We start from the raw sequence: 18,708 nt of genomic DNA, 5'->3' as shown, positions 1-18,708 counted from the left end.
TTCATTGTTTTAAGAACATTAAAGTGAAGCCAGAAGTGCTTATACCTTGTGTATACATACATATATACATACAGAAATATATACATATATATATATATGTATATCCCTTGTATAAAGTTGTTTCCCAACAATGCACAGTTGCTGTGCATCAGGGACAAGTCTTAGTGTTGTAGATGCGAAGAGTACAATTATGCTTAGATGGACCTCGGGTCCGAGCACCTTGGATCCAAATCCCAGGGCTTTTCTGGGCTTACTTCAAATGGCAATTTTCTGTTGAGGGCACTATTTGAATTTAACTGGTTAACAGATATTCTAGCCTGAATGTAATCAACCCACTGACCCTTAATTCAAACCGTAACTTATTACAGGTGAATGGTACCAACCACAAACAGACTTTTTAGAGGCTCGCACAAATGTCTTTGGTGTATGTGTCTATTCATTTTAAGGTACAAAATAATAATAATAATTATTATAATAATAAAAATAGCTATTTTGTGTGCTGTAGCAGTTCTTGTATAGCTCACAATAAGTGCAGCTCTCAACCCCTCCCACACCCAACCACCCTCCCTTGCAAATATTTGTTAAATAAGGATTAGACAGGTCAGACACCATTGTAGTGCAAATAGTAAACGATTAAAAATTTTTTTTTACAAAATATAGAAATGTTTGGCTCCAGTAACTGGACAAACATGTTCCTTTCAAGTATCTCTCACTGAAGAATTTTTTTTTAAAACAAGTTACTTCCATTTAAAAAAAAGTCTTTCTGGTTTTTTTTCCTTTCTTTCGCAGGTAAACAGTTTCAAACCAACTAGGTTGCATAGTTCTAACATTGTAAGCACCTTTACAAAATGTAACTTTTATTCTTTCATTCGTTCTTTTTTTTTATTCTGGTTTTTTCTTCATTTTTCTTTTTTCGTTTTTTCTTTTTTCGTTTTTTTTTTTTGTAAATGTAGTGCAGAAGATGAAGGTGTATACACCTGCACAATATTGTCCCTTTACCAATGTTAAGTATACGTATGTGTATAGTGTCTGTATGTATAGAGATATGTATATAAATACATAGCCATATATATATACACACAAACACTACACACCTACTCAGTTCCTCGGTAAATTTGGGGGGAAAGTGCCAGTGAATGTAGTGTTCATACACATGGCTTTTCAAGGAATTTCAATGACATTTTGGACTTAGTCCAAATTTCTGCAGGTTAGATGAGCTGCTACCACGGCTTGAACTGATGGGTAACTAAGGGAGGGAACATAACTCCCCTAGTAATAACTAATGTTTAATATACTATGTAATAAGATAAGGAGCATACTGAAAGGAAGGGGAAATCCCCAACCCATACCGCCATTCAGACGTATCTCATTCAAGCCCGGGTTCGTGAAGCTTTCTTTCTTTTTGTAGCTGAAGTCTCTTCTGATCCTCCATAAGTCTTTTTTTTTTTTTCCTCTTTTCTTGCTCTTTTTTGTTTTTGCTTTTATTTCCGATGATTCATTCAAAAAAGGTTATACCATGTCCGGTCTTTCCTCTTCTTGGGCTTTTGATACATTTTCTTCTCAACTTAATGAGAAGGGTCTTATGCACACATGCGTCTATGAACAGCCACACTCCTCCACAATCATATTCTGTATGTCTTTCTTAATGATGTTCTGGCCATCGTCATAGTAGAGCATGGACATGGGCCGCAGCTTGGTGGGCACGCAGCATGACTTGAGGTTGGCAAAGGGGCTATGGCCCCGCATGCGGTAATGGTTGATGACAGTGGAGTGGAAAGATAACGATGAACCAGATGTGCCTGCTATATGGCTGGGGCACTCTCCTTCGCAGTAGTTGGCGTGATAACCTGTAGGTGCAATGATCCAGTCACTCCATCCTATGTCCTTGAAGCTGACAAAGAACTGCTTCTTGCAGCAGATGTTGACTTTGCCATCACACTCCAGGCCTCGTCTCCGCCGCCTGTGCTGGCGATCTTCCGAGTGCCGAGCAAGCATCATCAGGAAGGGCCGATGTGATTGCTCCTTCTCCTCTTCTCCTGTGAATTCTCCGGCGTCCTTTTCTTTCCCTTCCCCATCATCTTCCTTTTTCTTCTTCTTGCCCAGTAGCACCAGGCTGGCTCCAGTCTCTTGGCAGAGGTCACAGGCAATCCGCACATCCAAAGAGCTCTTGCCTTGGTCCAGGAGTCTCTGGACGCTGCTGGAGACAGGAAAGATGTGCCAAGTGCTCTTACGGGTGTCCACTGCCTTTTCCGAAATCAAAGTCTCACTCCTTTCACCTTTCAGCCCCCCATCCTCCATATCTTCTGCTCCTTCAGAGTTGCCTTTTGGCTGCCGCTGCTGTTGAAACAGGCGGATGGTGACTTTTGTCCTGCTCCGGTTGGCCTTGGAGACCTTCAGGAAGAGCCACACTTCAGCATGTTCCACCACCGATAATTCACTGCCTTCCTTGGAAATCTCAAAGTGCAACATTTTCTTGGCTGTGCCTGATTTGGTAAATGGAAATAGACAGGAAGAACTTGTTAGTATGTCTGCTTGCATTCTGTTAAAGAGAATTCTGTTACTGTCGCCACAGGCGTGAAGTTCCCTAGGTTTCCTACGTGGCTCTTTAAATTTTTACGATTCTTCTGTTCTAACCTTCCTTCACCTCATCCCCTCCTCAGTTTGCCTTTTGTGAAAATTCTCTCTTTAGAAAAGTATTTCTTTGCCTGTTGTTTTCTAGTATCATATTTTAACAAAAACTTTTTTTTATAGTAATGATATAGTCATTTATGCAAAGCATCTCATGGCAAATAAGCATCAGTAGCTGCTAAGAGTTCATTTGCCTAAGCTGTCTTTGTGATCACTGTTAGCTGAAAGGCAAAAATGCTTTTGTGACAACAGTCTGTGACTATATGTACCATACGCATAGAAATCTGCGCCTAATAGCTAAAGGTAGGGAGTGAGTTCCAGCTCTGCCAAGTCTTCGGCAATACTTCGGAAATTATGTGGGAATGAGGTCTGCCCTTTCTCCCTCAGTAAAATGCCATTCTTCATATGCATCTTAAAATGAGTTGTAAACATCAATTGTTTCAAAAACAAAGAAATACTAAAATATGAGCCTCAGCTTTGAGAGGTTTGCAGAGTTATATTGTAAAGAATTGCAGAATTGCAGCAGGCAGACTCTTCATCCTGTGAGATGTTAGCTGTAGATCCTGTTCTTAATTTAACACACTGTACTCGCTGTGATTATAGTAATGGTGAATACACGGAGAAATGAGTTAAAGAACTGTATAATTATGAGGACGGTTCTCTGGCATAATTGTATCAACTTGCTGAGATGTCATGATGATGATTATGATGGTGAGGGGGTGTTTCTCTGATACAGAGCTCATATCCCTGGCAGAAGTTGGAATGAATAATGAGGGCTGTTTAATGATTTGATCACTAGAGCATGAAAAAGTTAAGAGAGAATGAATTAGCTGGGGGGTGGTGGTGGTATTATTTTTTTAAGAGAGGTACTTTTCTATTTTCTTGACAAAAGAAAAAGCCATGTTGGCATCTTTTGTTCTTGCTCAGCATGGAGGCCAGGAGGGACTGGGGTCACAGATTTGAAATGCACAGATATCTGACCTTAGTGAGACAGAAACACTATTCATAATTATCAATTTGTCATTGATATTATTCTTGAGCTACCCGCGGTTGTTGACCCGATTCTCTGTGCAGTGGTTCTGCTTGTCAGGGAACCAGAACTTTGCACCCTAAAAAGGGCAAGTGGTGATCAAAACTGAAGTGGCTGGATGCATACAGGAAAAATTGCTCTCATGGCAGCAAGGCTCTCCTCCTTGCTTCCCATTGCCACTGAACTCCACTAGCATGGGCTCCCTGACCATCTCCCTGCTCCCCCGTTCTCAGGTGAGACAGAAGTGGGGCAAAATCACAAGAGACATCTATCCCATATTCACTTGCAAATTCAAGAGTTCCTGGTTTCTAAAGTCTGTAGGCAGGCTGTGCTGCCCTTTGAGCTACCTGTTGCTTTCCTTCTCTCTGAAGTCCTGACACCGGCACATTCAGCTTTCCCTGGTGGCATTCCCAGGTCAAAGAGACAGACGTTTCTGAATTACAGTGGCTAAAGGGCACAGCGTTTTGTTTTTGTTTTCCCTCTAAGTGAGAGTGTGAAACTGTAGACTTTAACTGTCACTGAGATAGGGAAACACATGGTTTGCGTTAACTGCTTCTCACAGATTTTGCTGATGCCAGTCTCCGAAGTGAGTTACATTAATTTCTCAGGGAGCTACATGAACCAGTGGGACTGTGCCTTAGAAAATGAAGTGGCTTATAGAAAAGACAGAGCAAGCTGACCAGTACTGTGAGACATAGTGGAGTTAGTGCTTTTCTATTCTTTTTTAAATAAGATTCATTCAATAATGACTGAAAGTTCATTAATCAGCTCTTACCAGCTAACAGTATTTTTTTCCATTCTGTAAATGAAACTATGGCAAAGCTGCCAGCTGTGTTGGAGCAGAGGGCAGGTAGGCATTAATCCTGCTCCTGCCCAGGCTTCAGAGCATGAGATGTACAATGACATTCCTCCAGTCCAGAGGAAGTCTGGTCCAAGAGGCTGGTTGCCTTGTGTGTAGGGATGTTATAAAGAGTGTTCTCTACAAGAATGGATACTTCTAAGGCCTGCGAGGACCATCCATCCAGCCTATGGCTTCGTTCCCCCCGACTGTCTCTTCCAAAGCAAGCTTCTAACTTCATCTTATCCCTTTCCTCAGCACAGTCCCGATAAACCCTTTCTGAGGGGGACCTGGGCTTCAGGGGAACCTGAAGGCGAGTGACCTGCCAGGAGTGGGTTGCTGCCTCCAAGACTCTCCATTCAACCCCTTCTGCTTGCTGTCCCTACCCAAGGAAACCCTGGGGGGGAAAAAGATGGTTTAGACCAAGCCGCAGAAATTGTTCTGGCACCAGCAGCCTCTTCCCAGCTGCTCTCTTTCCCCAGAGCTCACAGACTGGTGTGGGGAATAGGCATATATTGCTGGGAAGTGCAAAACTTATTCTGTGTTCCTGATGTACCAAGCTGGGCACGGACAGCAGTTCTGGCGCTAGGAGGGATCCTGTGCGTGAGCGGATCGGCTGTGCTGGACACGAACATGTCACGTGCTCTGAACAAAGCAGCCAGGGTGTGCAGACCTGGCTCCACAGGTGAAGAAGCAGTATGACCCATCTGATCAGAAAAGCCAGACAGCCCTGTGTTACAGAATAACCTAATGCTGTTAAGTGCTAATGCATGGTATTTCACATTTTGTTATTTCCATCCTAGTGGGAGTTGAAAATAGTTACGAAGTGACATATCTCCAACAGTAAATATTCATATTACCTTATGCACTGGCCAGAAGTGTAGCAATGCAGCCACTCTTTTTGACAGATACTACGTGAAAGAAACAGGACCTCAAGAACTCTCTTAATTATTTTTTTTATATGTTCCTCTGTGTGTGAAAGTTGAATTCTTCCTCATTACTAAAAATATTAGAATAGTGAGGTGAAAGTACCCAAGTACTTGCTTTTCTCTTCACTTGAGGAAAGTGAGCCTGAGCAAGGTAGCATAAGACGTGTCCTTACACAGGGATAACAGCCTCCCTGTAGGTTGTTAGCTACAATAACAGCCTCTCTGGATGTGGTTAGCTACATTTTCACACACGAACGGTTGATTCAGATTCTAAAGAAAAAAGATGCAGGAAGCTTATATGAGCCTAATGTTTCTGGACAGAACAAAATCCCGAGTCTACAAACCTGCATAGATAATAAAAGGCTTTATAGCAGTTAAAAAAAAAACCAACAACAACTTTCCCTTTCACAGATCTTTTTAGAAGGAGACTGGGAATGGTGCAAAGTTGGGGATAAAAAGCATGCTTTCACATCGGGAAAAAACAAAGCTTTTCTGAATTCTCTCCACATTCACAACTAGTTTGTTACAATCACACAGCACAAATGGTATGAATCCTTCAGTCTTTACGAGGTCACTATGCTCAGACAAGCTCATTCTGAAATCAGAGTTTGGCCTGTGCTAAAACTGAATTGAGATCTCTGGATCTGGCTTATTATGATTACACATTTACTTTATAACAGGATCTTTATTTCCAAAAGGTTCGGTGCTACAATAAAATAAATTCTTCAAGTGTTCTGAGACAAAAATAGTTGTATTTCATTGTCTCCAAATATTGCTTAGGGATTTAGCAGTCTTTCCTTTTTGGTCTGAGTTAATGACCAGGTTCAAAGCTTTGGAAATATACACTGTTCATCTAACTGAAAGTAAAAAGGGGACCTTCCTGAAAGTTGGGGATGGTATCACTTCCATAATTACACTTTTTTATCCTCTTGTCCTGCCTTTTCATCTGCCACAGCTGATTTGCAAGGGTCTTTTTCCATTTCTAATCATCCTGCTCCTCCTGCCTGACTCCTGTGGAAAGACCCACAGCCCAACAGTGGTAATGCCTTCATCGCTTCCATGCTCATATAAACGGCGATGTCAACAGCCTGGATTGTTATCATAGCAGAAAGCAGCTGAAAAAGGAGACGAGGGATTACTTTGGGCCCCCTTTGATTGCTTTTCCTCGTCTTCCCTTCCCAAAGCCTTGGAGAGGCTACCTCTCTGCTTTACTGCTGAGCAAAGTCCCTTGCAGGAAGAGGGCTGTGACGCCAAGGGAGCAGTCTAGCAGCGCGAGTGACACTGGCAAATGCTGTGAGAAATGGTTAAAAATACAAGCCCTAAGAAGTAGTGCATATATGGTAAAAGGTTTAATGGAAGGAGTTACTGAATGGAAAGAAAGTGTAGCATCAGTATATATAGCATGAGAGTTTGCTCGTATCTGTTTTTCTCTTCAGCGGTGCTCGCTCACCTTTTTAGGAGAGAAACCTGAACATACAAGCAGAGGAGCGCCTGCACAGGTACCCTCCTCTCCACCTCTGGAAGGGCTGTTCAGGGCTCACGCGTGGGACTCCGCTCTCAGTACCCGCTCCCAAGCGACACTTGGTGAGGGGCACGGCGCAGGAGAGTGCGGAGGGATTGGCAGAGCCCTTGCAGGCCCAGGCGCGGGGGGACTGGCAGGGGCAGCCCTGCGTCGGGTAGCTCGTGCTGGGCTCACGGCAGGAGCCTGCGGCTCCAGCGCGCTCTTCCTCCGAGGCTAAGGATCCTTCCTTCAGTATCGCTGGCTTTAACTATGCAGTCGAAGCTCATTTATTTGCAATTTGCAGCGGGATTCAGGATCGAGCCCTGTTAGTTCAAGCTATATACGTATACTAGGTAGGGTCTAAGCTATACAATTAAGAGGATCTTTTTTTGAGTAAAATGCTAAGATACTTAAAATGACTTTTTTTTTTAAACCATATGCTGTTAAATGATTAAGGCTGTTTTTTTCATAATGAAAGTGATTATCCTTTCTGACATTATAATGTGACTTATTCTTCATTTCTCTCAATACACAGTATTTAAATTTTCCTTTGAAAAATGCTCACTGTGAAGAAGCTGCTGTTACTTTAAATTTCCATGCTTCACCACTGCTTAATTTTGAACCGTTTTTACGTTATACTGTAAGTGAACTGTTTTTCCATACAAAGCAAGCTTTTTTTTCCTTTTTTAGTTGCTAACTTTACTACTGCCTATGTTTAGATTTGGGGGAATTTGTACTGCGTGCCAATCTGTAATTACATTCAAAAGCATCCTTCTCTTTACTTCTTATTTCCGTTCCCCAGGAGACAGAAAAAAAATAGGTTACTAGAAAGGTTCCTCTAAAGAGAGTGAAGAGAAGAGCATGGTTATTGAGAGATAATTGCTCAAAATGTTTACTAATGAGTGACCACTAGAGTTAGATGAATTGTTCACAGCGTAGAATTTATTCAGTGAATTTAGCACTGTTACTGTCTGGCAATTATCTCCTAGGCAGACTGATTATTACAAATGTGTTATTACCGCGATTAGACAGTGGCCGTTTCTGTGAATGCATTTCAGCCTATGGATCACTGGCAAACGATTTTTTCTAACTATTTATCACCCCTCGTATGTGACTGGTCATCCAGGTTGCGTACTTTCGTTCCTGCTCCCTGACTGCCTGACTGTTGCCTTTTACAAAGGGAGGAGCAATTATGACACAAATAACAAACACCTTATCTTTATGTTCACATACCCTTTGCTGCCAGCAAAAGGAGATTTTTGTTGTAAGAAAAACTAAACCAAAAAAGAAAACCAGGAAAAAGAACTATTCCCCAAGCATTCATGGGGGGAAAAGCAGCAGCAACCTTATTTAAATACCTTTTCTTGAAAAGTTAACCCAAAGGGGCATTGACAAGGTCATTCAGAATGTGAAATAATTCAGTTCTGGTGAACCTTGACTCTCCTCTGCTATTTTGTCAGGAGGGAAGCACTTTACATCCACAGCCTAGAGTTCTTTCCAAATTGGAAGCCCTTCCCCCACACGGCTTTAAATATTTAGAAACAAAAAAGGTGTTTGTTTCGTTGAAGATTTTTGTTACTTGATTTTTGCATTTACATCTAAAATAGCTCAAGCAAAGTTTAGGGTTACTTGCACCGATAACACATTTCAAGGTAAAAAAAATACCAAGTCATTGTCTTTCATAAAGGAGAGGGTAATTTTTTTTGTGCATAATGTAATAATAATGTACATTTGTAATAAGTTGTTGTAAATTCTAAAATTAAGTGGATCAGAAGCTGCCAGTCTGTTTTCATTAAAATATTTAATTTCTATGCACTAAGGCCCAGATCCCAAGCCCACCGAAATGAATAGCAAAACTTCCAATTGCTTCCGGTAGACTAAGCTTCAGTTCTAAATCAACCTTGCAAAGCTCTGTTGCATTAAATGGGATTGCCTTTTCATACCCATATAGCCAGATCTAGATAGGAGAACTCCTCAGCATGAACCATTTACACGTATGCAGTATAGATACATCCTGCACACAGGAGAGCACATGAATGCACACACTTGTCTGCAGGAACCTATTCGTATTACGACGATGCAGGTACAGCTACATGGGTATATAAGCGTGTCTGCCTTGGCATACCCCTACATATGGACATACGTGCGCTTATACACACATACAGGCAAATGCATAGTCTGATATTCCCAACCGCATTTGCATACGAAACTGTATGCATGACTACACACAGAGATGGACACCTACAGTACTTTCTCTCTCTCTCTCTCTCAGGTATCTTTTTCTAAACTGGTTCCCACCTTCTCAGATTCGTCTGTGCTTTCTCAAGTTGTTCTCAAACCAACTGACCTCCCTGAATTCTTACATTTTGTTACAATGAAACAGATTAATACAGAATGGCTTTCTTCTTCTGGAAGTAACTTGCTTTCATTTGCTAAACTTGAAATCTTTAATATGGTATGCCAAAGGGAAAAAAAAAAGGGGGGGGAAATAGGCTTGTTTTCTAAAAGCCAAGGAGACTGCATTAAAAAAAGATGTGAGAAAATCAGCTCAGATGATGATTCACGGTCACATTTCTCAGTATGTTGTAAAAAATAATAATGATAATTTCTGATCTCTCTAGATTTCCAGAACTTCTAGCATCCATCAGTTTATCTTTTTCCCCGTTGCCTGTTTCCTTCCTGCATTATTTTACTTACAGTCTTCCACTCCAGTGAATCTCTGCCTTTTAAATAAACTAGAAGAGAGAAACAAGAGCTCCACTCAGAGAAGCTACAGATAAGCATAAAGATCTCTGGGATTCAGGATCCAATTAGGTAAAATAGGAGCTTGCAGGAAGGGTGCCTTGCGTGGAGCAAAAAGCCTTTGGAGTGTGCCCTCTCGTGGCCATTCTTTATTCAGCACGGATATCTGTACCATTAAATACATTTGCTTTCAAAAGAAAATTGATGAAGTGATTTAAAGAGGCATAAGCGACCCATCCTTTTTTTCCTCCTGAACTGCCAGCCTGGATGTATAGGAGTAGGTATCTTCCCAGGAAAAGGCGTGAGTGTGTACACACGTGTGTCTGCACATGAAAGTAGGCATCACATGATCAAGTCAGTTCACCTTGAATTCAGTGTGAAGTGATACAGCAAGGTAGAAGCGGTCTAAATAGCTGTCAGACTTCTCATTTTTTTCCTGACAGTGCTCCTAACAATAAGCCTTTGGATTTCAGTATTTCCATCCAGTAATTCCTGTCACCTTCTCGGGGACTGATGTTAGCAACCCATTTCATTGGTAGTTTAGTTGCCAGGATCAAATTCACTTGGCAAAATCCCAGGTCTGCCTAATAAGCTATCTACTTAAAATAATGAAAGAGTTAGTAGCCAACCATATTTTATGAGCATTGGGTATCTCAGTTATAGAACCTGTTGGATTTGCTTGTCACAAAATTATATGACCCCTTTCCTCAAAAGACTACTTTTAAGACCTTGAAGTAACCCACAGAGCTCTGGCACAGTTACCCTCGTAGCAGGACTAATCGAGGTTAGTAATCTTAGTTTGATATGCAAGTAGAAAATCATTTTCATGTTTTACTTGTAAGAGTGCCAAAGGACAGTAGGGTGCATTTGTAAACTTTTGCCCAATACTCGCGGTCATTAGTTTTGCAAAGATCTGCCCGGATTTGTCAGCTGTGAAAACTACCTGCCAACTATTTTGCTGATTTCCTGGACATAACTACACCTGTGCTTCAGACACGTTCACTGCATTTAGTTTCCCCTCTAATTGTCTGAAGCCTGTGCTCGTTTGAATTTTGGTCTATTTTAGAAAATAGCAGTCTCAAGCCAGAGTCACGTGCGCAGGGCACTGTTTGTTCATTCACTCCCTTTCGTTTTATGTCTGAAGATACGGCTGATGAAAGATGGAAATACTACTTTTTTATGAAGGCAAGTAGTAAACGTGGCTTCTGAAAGGTAGGGGGAATGGCTGGTTTATGTCAAGTCATACCCAAAGGAACAAAAAGCCTAAAGTCTTACTTCTCTTTCCATAGACCTTTATTTGATACAACGTGAGATGTTTCCATTCATTTTCATTGATTTCCTATTGCCCTCTTTAAAGACAGAGCGAGTTTCACATTAAAAGCAGGAAGAACATTAACCTGACTGTGAGAGGAACATGTTTATTCTCCTGCTTGGTGTTTTAAACTTATCCATACTCTCCCCAGTTCCCACAGAGTGAAAAGTGGGGACTGTCCATGTGTCTATATTCTATTCCTGTCTTTTAACTCATACTTCCTATATGACATGTCACTTGCCTTCTTTTTGCCTCACTTTCCTCAACAGGAAAAATAATACTGCTTTAATATTTCACATGCAATACTCCTGGTGCGTGAGCAGACGAGATCCCAGGTGGAGTTTACTTAACTTGTTGCAGCATTGGCACCTGTAAAGTGTGGTAGATCCTCTGATGTTAGCAAGACACCAAATATGAATGGTGTTTTTACTCTCTTTTACTTTGCCGGCTGAGGTTAAACCACGACAGCTATAGATGAAAAATATGTTTTAGCAGTCTGAAGTTACTCCACAGAGTGGAGTTATAATTTCCATCATAAGCCCAAACCCTAGAGCTTGGTTTCTAGGTTGCTAATTGCTCCTCCCTCCTCCCAAAACAAAGCCTAGCAGGTATGGGAAAAAGGGCTGGAGCAAGCCCTCCTGCCTTGGCTTCCAGGATGGGCTTAGCGTGAAGGTGGAGAACAGCAGCAGGAAAGAAAAGGCACGGGAACACAGCGGATGCCCCCATCCTTCAGCTGTGCAGCTCCATACCGTAAGTCTTCTTAAATTAATTTGGCTAGCAGTGGTAGGACAACACTATGTAAATCAAACTAAGTGACGTGTTAGCGTTGGGTAGTTTGTGGCGGGGGGGATCGGTGGCTGGACTATTGGCCAGCGTGTGGGCAATGGCACGATTTTCGCTGCTCACGTGACCCTGAGAGCCAATGGCTTCAGGAGCCGCCGTTGGAGGGTGTCGTACTGAGTAGGCATATATCAAATTCCAAATTCCTTTGTGTCAGAGCTCAGGAGAGACAATAATGTGTTTACAAATGATTGGGACTCACACAGTGAAAAGAAACCACTGCTGATGCCATATGTGTTTCACTGTGCTCAGAGCAAGCTGCTGAAAACCAGGTGGGGAATCCGACTCATAGATAGCTTAGAGATTTCCTTGCTTTTAAAAACTCATTTCTAAACTAACGTTGAGCCACCCCTGCTTCTAATGACCACTGGCATTGACACCTTCTGCCTGCTTTCTGAAGTGGAGGGGATGGAAAAACAGAAAAGCCTGAGCTTTCATACTGAAAGAACTGATAATGTGTATATTGACAAGGACTCCAAAGGCAAGGGCTCCTTGTACAGTTGGAAATCGGACAGCCAGCAGGAATGTCTGCTCTTAAAAGCATGCACACTTCTTGTGCATGGCTTCCCTGCAAACAGAACATCTGAGTCAACAGGTTTTCAGGACTGGAAACTCTGAGTGTTGTCTTAATTGTTTATACTGCTGCAGCAAACTTTTAAACAAAAATGCTTGGAGTTCCTTTGCATACTTTGCCTACCATATGCTGTACCAAACAAAACAATGACATTCTTTTAAAACCGTCTTGGCAACAGGAAAAATGCTTTGGCTAGACAGCATCATAAAAAGTTGCTGTTAGTTAGATGATAGAGTTATTGCAAGATACTGCTATTGATGCATGTAGAAACATACTCACATACACTAACAGATAAATATGCACATACATATACATTGAATTAAAACGGGTTCTGGTCCTACTCACGTAGGAACAAGACAGTAAAGTACAACTTTAGAGCTGTTTCCTACAGGCAGCTGATGTGAGTCTTAAGCTGTTACATAGTAAATATCTATATTCTGAGCTCTTACTGTATAAGAGTTAGGGAAAACACAACTGTGAAAGAGTTCAAAATACACCCTACCAAGGTCGCATTTTTTTGGCAGGAGCGTTTGAGGAGCAGAATCTTTTTTTCCAGTATGCAGAAGTCTGCATTACAAATTGGATCAGCTACAGCAACTTGTCCGGTTCTATTGAAGTCATCTGACAATCCCTGCAACTCTTTATTGCCGAAGATGCTGTGTTAAATTAAAAAAAAAAAAAAAGCAGCCCTCTCACTTCTAAAAGTTAAAGCTGCTTCATCTGATTTTATAACTTCCACTATAATTTTTACACGAAAGGGTTGTTTCTCAAGTAGTTTGCAGCTCACTTTCTGTCTTGATAAACTCCCCAAAAGGCTTCAGCCCTTTTTCTTTCACCATCAGCTCTGCAATCCAGTACTTTACTGCAAGTACTCTGGCTTCACAGGCAGTTTGGAGGACCCCGCTGCAGCCTGACTTTCTGCTCAAGATTGGTTAGAAAGCTTCCTCCCTGTGTGGCTGTCTGTGCTTAGCAAGTGTAATCTGTAGCCAAGACTAAGTCAGAAAAATCAAATTCCTTCAGAGACCCGTCCCCCCCATCCCATTCCTCTTTCTCCCTTCCCCCAAGTCTCATCCTACAACCTTGCAGAAAACATTATTGCTGAGGAGAAGAAAATAAGTTAATTGCAGTTCTGGCACAAAGGATATTTTACAGTTTTGTTTTTCAAGCACTCACCTGATTCCGCAAAAGTGATGATTTCTGAGGTTTGCTCCACAACTTCATTCATTTCGGCTCTTCTTCCAACGTCATCCTCTATTTCCACATAACCATCCTCTCCCACCTTTCCCACATGGAGTTTTTTGATGGCATTTAAAAGTGCTGCCTTGGGCACCGGCTGGGTGATATTAGGTCTGTCCCTCAAGTGCAACATGTTCAGTATGTGCTTCTTTACTGCTTCCACCATCTCAGGCTGTGAGCTGGGCACATCCTTTGAGAGCGTGGCGAGGGCACATGATGGACAGTCAGTGACTGAACTGTGCCCCTCGGATCCTGGGGTTGGGGAACTCCTCACTATAATCCAGCAAAGCACCAACAAAAATCCTCTCTTCCAAAGCAAAGGCATCCTGGCAGCAAAAGTTGTTGTGATTCCCTTTTTAAAAGGCCCTGCTTTTCCTCCCCCTTCACGCACAGTTTTTTTGGGGCTGGTTTGGTTTGTTTGTTTGTTTGTTTGGTTTTCCTTCTCTTCAGCAAATTCTCTGGAACAAGAACCAAAAGTTTTCTGTGAAGTTTTGTTTGCAGGTTCCCTCTCTGAATGCAATAAGTGCTGTAGATGTTTGTGGCTGTCAGGGAGAAGAGTTCTGACTCTGTCTCAGAGTAGGAGAGAGACACAGAGAGAGGGGGAGAGAGAGAGAGGACGGATTGGCCTAAAGTGAGTGAGTGAATGAGAGAGGGAGGGAGTTTTGTCTGTGAGTAAAGGCTATGATTAGGAAGGGGGAGGAACAGGCAGGCTGGCTTCCTTATGCTCATTGCTCCCCTAACACACACCTCTCTTCAAATATCACTACTCGTGGTTTCTGCCCTCCCCCCTTTCTAAAATCTCTTTTCATTCCTGTAAATTTACTCTTTTTTTCTTTTTTTTTTTCTCTCTGTTTGACCCTTCTGGCTCCCCCCTGGCTGTCATCCCCCCCCCCCCTCCTTTTTTTCCCCCCCTTTCTTTCTTTTTTTTTTTGTTTTGTTTTGTTTGTTTTATTCCTTCAACAGTATCACTGGCTTAACTAAACAGAGGAAACATGAATGAATGAAAAGAGTGAAACCTTTTATTAACGAGCACCTTGCTCTTGGTCCTGCCTGGTATTGTTAGGGATAGCAAGAGATGTTAAATAGCTTGTGAATGAGATGGGGATGAGGGCAGCGGCTCCGAATATTTTGGGCAGAACATTATCCTGCCTTGAGTAGAAGAGAAAAGACCTTTTCTGCTCACTTCTAAATGCTGGAGGTTATCAACACTGGCAAGAGATCTGACAGGAGCAAAATAACACTGTTGTTTGGAGGGCTATATAATACATGATACACTCTCCAGCTGCAATACACGGTCAGGCACGGAAAGCCTAAGCAGGAGTTGGTACGGCACGTAACTGTGACATGCTAAGGTAACGGCCTCGCACCAGAAATATCCGTACCACTATGCTAGTCTGTGCCTAGAAGTTCTCAGGCAGATATATTTAGGTTTGGGGTTAATCAAGTAATGTCTGAAAAATGCTTTGAAGGTAAAAGTGTTACATGTCATCTGGCCAAATCGTACTCGCTCCTGACTCAGGCAAATCCCTCATCGATGCCAATAATAATTCTGTCTGAGTGAAGGCTGAGTAAGATCTTCTACATTTGGCCCATTGTTATTAGAAGGCACTTTTTGTTTCATTCATTTAAACCACACAGAGCAATCATAATATTAGAATAAGACATCGGGAATGAAAAGCAATCTAAAACACTGCTAGGAGCCGGAGTTTCAACCAGTGTTGGTAGACCCTTGCCGTTTTATGCCCGTGAGGGTTTTGCTCTGCAGTGAAAAGGCATTCCCTGTGTCACTGCCATGGCTTCATGTTGCCTTTACGTTCTGTAGCCTCTCCATTCTGTTCCTTACCTAGCAAGGGTGAAGTTAGCAAACTCCCTCACATTTGAACTTGGTAATGGAAAATGAAAAAACTACAGTTGATAGACTTTAACTTTCGAGGTTCTTCCCCTCCAGACTTTAACTTGTATGGATTTTCTTAGAACAGCTTCTGCTTTTTTAGTATTTACCCTCTTTCTTTTCCTTCCTTTCAGTCTCTCTGTCACACACCTCTGTCTTCTCAGGTGTGCTTACCTCCTACCCAGCAAATATTCTGCTTTCACTATATTACTGTCAACCATTGTCTTTTAGTGGAAAGGAGTAATTTATAAATCTAAGCATTGTAAGGTCTCTAGTTTCCGTGAGATGACTACAGGCACATGGGCTGAGAGACAGGCAAGGAATTATAGTTAGAGTAAATGAAACATACAGAAGTAATTGAACAATCAACCAAAGTTTTACAAATGTTATATATTGCAAGTCCTTTTCAATTAAGCTCTTTTATAAGTCTTTCACTGTTATAAGGCATCCACAGTACACCCTCATCTGTGTTTTACTGACCTCAGTTGCTATACTGTTATATACTGTTACACTTACGGGTCTGTCAGCATTATAAACCCTGCAGCCATTCTTATAAACACATCTTTGTAACACAAACCTCGCTATAATACATCTAAATTTCTTGGATCTTGTGAACAGCCCAAAGTCTGTTGTAATTATATGAAGTCTGAAAGTCAGCTTGAAATAGAACTAAAAGTTTAATTGGACGAAAAAATAATTTCAGATTAAAATATGCATTCATGATTAGATGTACCAACAGATGACATAATTAAAGGGGTTATTTATAGTTCTAATATAGCACCTATCCCAACAGTGTCTGATGAAAAGTAAGGGATAGGCATAAATCAATATAAAATACAGATAAGTATATTTGGGTTCTCGCTGTGGGGTATACGTTGCTTGCCATATATAACAGGTACACTTATCACAGACAATCTCTATCACATATAGGTATAGCATATTTTGCTTGCATGCCATGATGATGACAGATTTAACATTAAAGCATAACTTTCTAAAAACCACTGTTTTCTAAAAGCGAGTCTGCTGATACCGCTGATACATAGTTCATTTGTACTTACATGCATACATATATATGTGCACAAAAATACATAGTGTTTGAATAAATACAGAAATGGTGGTTCAGACTCACCCTATAAAATTACCTGAGCTGCAAAGCTCTGTATATGCATTCATTCAATATAGCCCTAACAGTATGCAACAGCATGCACAGGAATTAAAAGTTTCAGTTTTAAAAGAAAAAAGCTGATTTAAAGTTTTACCTCTCTAGTCCTGACTCTCAGAAGGAGACTGCTGTATTGTGCATTAAGAACTGCTGAAGTTCCTCTTTGTGGTATTTATAATGCGAAGCTTTATACTGTACTTCTCATGTGTACACTCACATATAATGTCTGTCAAAAGTAAGTGGGCCGGATCACTGTGCTGGATTGGTTAATCCTGTTACATCAGCAATTGACTGTTTTTCCTGTATGAGACATGCTTCTGGTAATTATCTAATGGAAACTCCTAATTGTCTAGCATGACAAAATATCGTGGATTCAACTTGTAGTGGTGATCTCTGTATCCATTTAAAGAATAGAACTTAAAATCAGACTGAAAGCAAACATTATGAGTCAGGAAGACACACTCCAACTTGTTTTATTGCATAGCTAGATATAGATATTATTAGATGCAGATATCACTGATTTAGTTCAAATACAGTATTTGCCAGATACTTAATTACTAGTTTGCAAATTGTTTTGTTCTTCTTTCATACTTAAGGATATAACAGACAATCTATTTGCAAATTTGGATTCTTTTCAACTTCAGGAAAATGCATTTGATTAAGAATCTTTTTGCTGTGGATGAATTTTTTTAATTCAATCTTTGTATAAATATGTCCTTCTGTTAACTTAGGGATCCCTTTAAAGCTCTTAAAAAATGAATCATATTGCTCTTGTCCAAGTCTCCTGGCTTCTTGACGTGCAGATTGCATCACACTATTAAAAACTGTTTAGACATCTAAAAATAAGTTACAATGAATGACAGGTCACATTTTTTGCAAGTGTGGAATAAAATAAAATGCAATTTTCGTTTCAGTTTACATTAGTGAAAATCAGAAATAACTGTATGCCAATTAGGCAGTACAAAAGTAATATATATAAGGTCAAAAGTAAATCCAAAATCCATCTCCTTTCTTAAACACACATAATAGCTGGCTTTATGTGGTACCGTTTATGACAAATGGCATGATCATGCAGTCTTTACTCATTCAAAACACCCACTGATTACCAGAAAATCCCCATCCTTCAGATTTTTTTTTTGGCCTGAATCGTACTTATAATTGTATTTTTATGTCCTGTTGGTAATGTAAGTTTAATCTGTCTTGGAATATGGCTGATCTGGATCAGGGAAGAAAGATTTAAAATTTTAAACTTACAGTGATACCAGGGAGCCCTTACAGCAGCATTGATTCCAACTGGTGTGTGTGCTATATTCACACAACAGCTTTGGTAGAATGAGCAAAAAATCAGGAGTTAATGGAAAACATATGACCAGATAGGTTGTTTTGTTTCCCAGGTTTAATATGCATATAATAAGTTTTCAGGCTGTAACATGCTGTGGATTGAAGCCTCTTGAAACAGGTTTCAGTAGCTTTCCTGCAATCTGACATTGGTGGTTCCAGTTGTTACAAAGAACAGCTCCCCCCCCCCCCCCCCCTTTTTTTTTTTTCCTTCTGGGACAGTGAGAGACATGGTTGAGGAAACAAATAATGAGCATGCATATACCTAGTTATTTGCAGGACCATATTTTTAACGGGGATCCTAAAACTGAGTTTTGGCAAAGGACTTTTCGGGCATGGAATTCTGTTTTTCTCAGGACCGGGCTGAATTTGGTTTTAACTGGCACCCTAAAACTCTTTGAAATTAGTTACATACTGGTAGCGCGGTGACTGTTGTAATTTGGCAGCAGACATATGCTCGGCAGGAGATCTTGTACTGCATTGGTTTTACAGAGAGTGGAAAAATTGCCCTGAAAATAACAGAGTTATCTTCTCCTTGGACTCAGAGTAGCACGGTGCTCCATTCGCAGCAGCTGGTGCGACGGCTGCTGACCATCACACCCCTACTGATGCAGCACCCAGCCGGTCCCTGGCTTCTCCCACAACGGCAGCGGGTCAGAGAATTCCCAGTGCGAAAGTGTGTGGTCT

The 18,708-nt window shown here is 41.1% G+C and overlaps 1 protein-coding gene across 1 annotated transcript; it reads right to left on the bottom strand.

Moving 5' to 3' along the window:
• Positions 1–721: 721 nt before the first annotated feature.
• INHBA (inhibin subunit beta A) lies at positions 722–14,071 on the bottom strand. Its single transcript, XM_076332282.1, has 2 exons — positions 13,568–14,071; positions 722–2,483 (listed from the first exon to the last, which is right to left on the bottom strand). Exons 1-2 carry the CDS (start codon positions 13,953–13,955, stop codon positions 1,597–1,599), a joined length of 1,275 nt encoding a protein of 424 aa, XP_076188397.1. The 5' UTR covers positions 13,956–14,071; the 3' UTR covers positions 722–1,596.
• Between the last annotated feature and the right edge of the window lie 4,637 nt (positions 14,072–18,708).

The sequence above is a fragment of the Aptenodytes patagonicus genome, chromosome 2 (genome assembly GCF_965638725.1).
Source record: "Aptenodytes patagonicus chromosome 2, bAptPat1.pri.cur, whole genome shotgun sequence".
NCBI classification, from domain to species: Eukaryota; Metazoa; Chordata; class Aves; order Sphenisciformes; family Spheniscidae; genus Aptenodytes; species Aptenodytes patagonicus.
The sequence above is the reverse complement of the archived record's forward strand: the minus strand, read 5'-3'. Positions and strand labels throughout refer to the sequence as shown.

Coding starts and splice junctions, on each gene's coding strand:
- INHBA (XM_076332282.1), bottom strand. CDS start 13,955: ATGCCTTTGCTTTGGAAGAGAGGATTTTTGTTGGTGCTTTGCTGGATT. Junction 2,484..13,567: donor CATCACTTTTGCGGAATCAG/GTGAGTGCTTGA, acceptor TTACCAAATCAG/GCACAGCCAAGAAAATGTTG.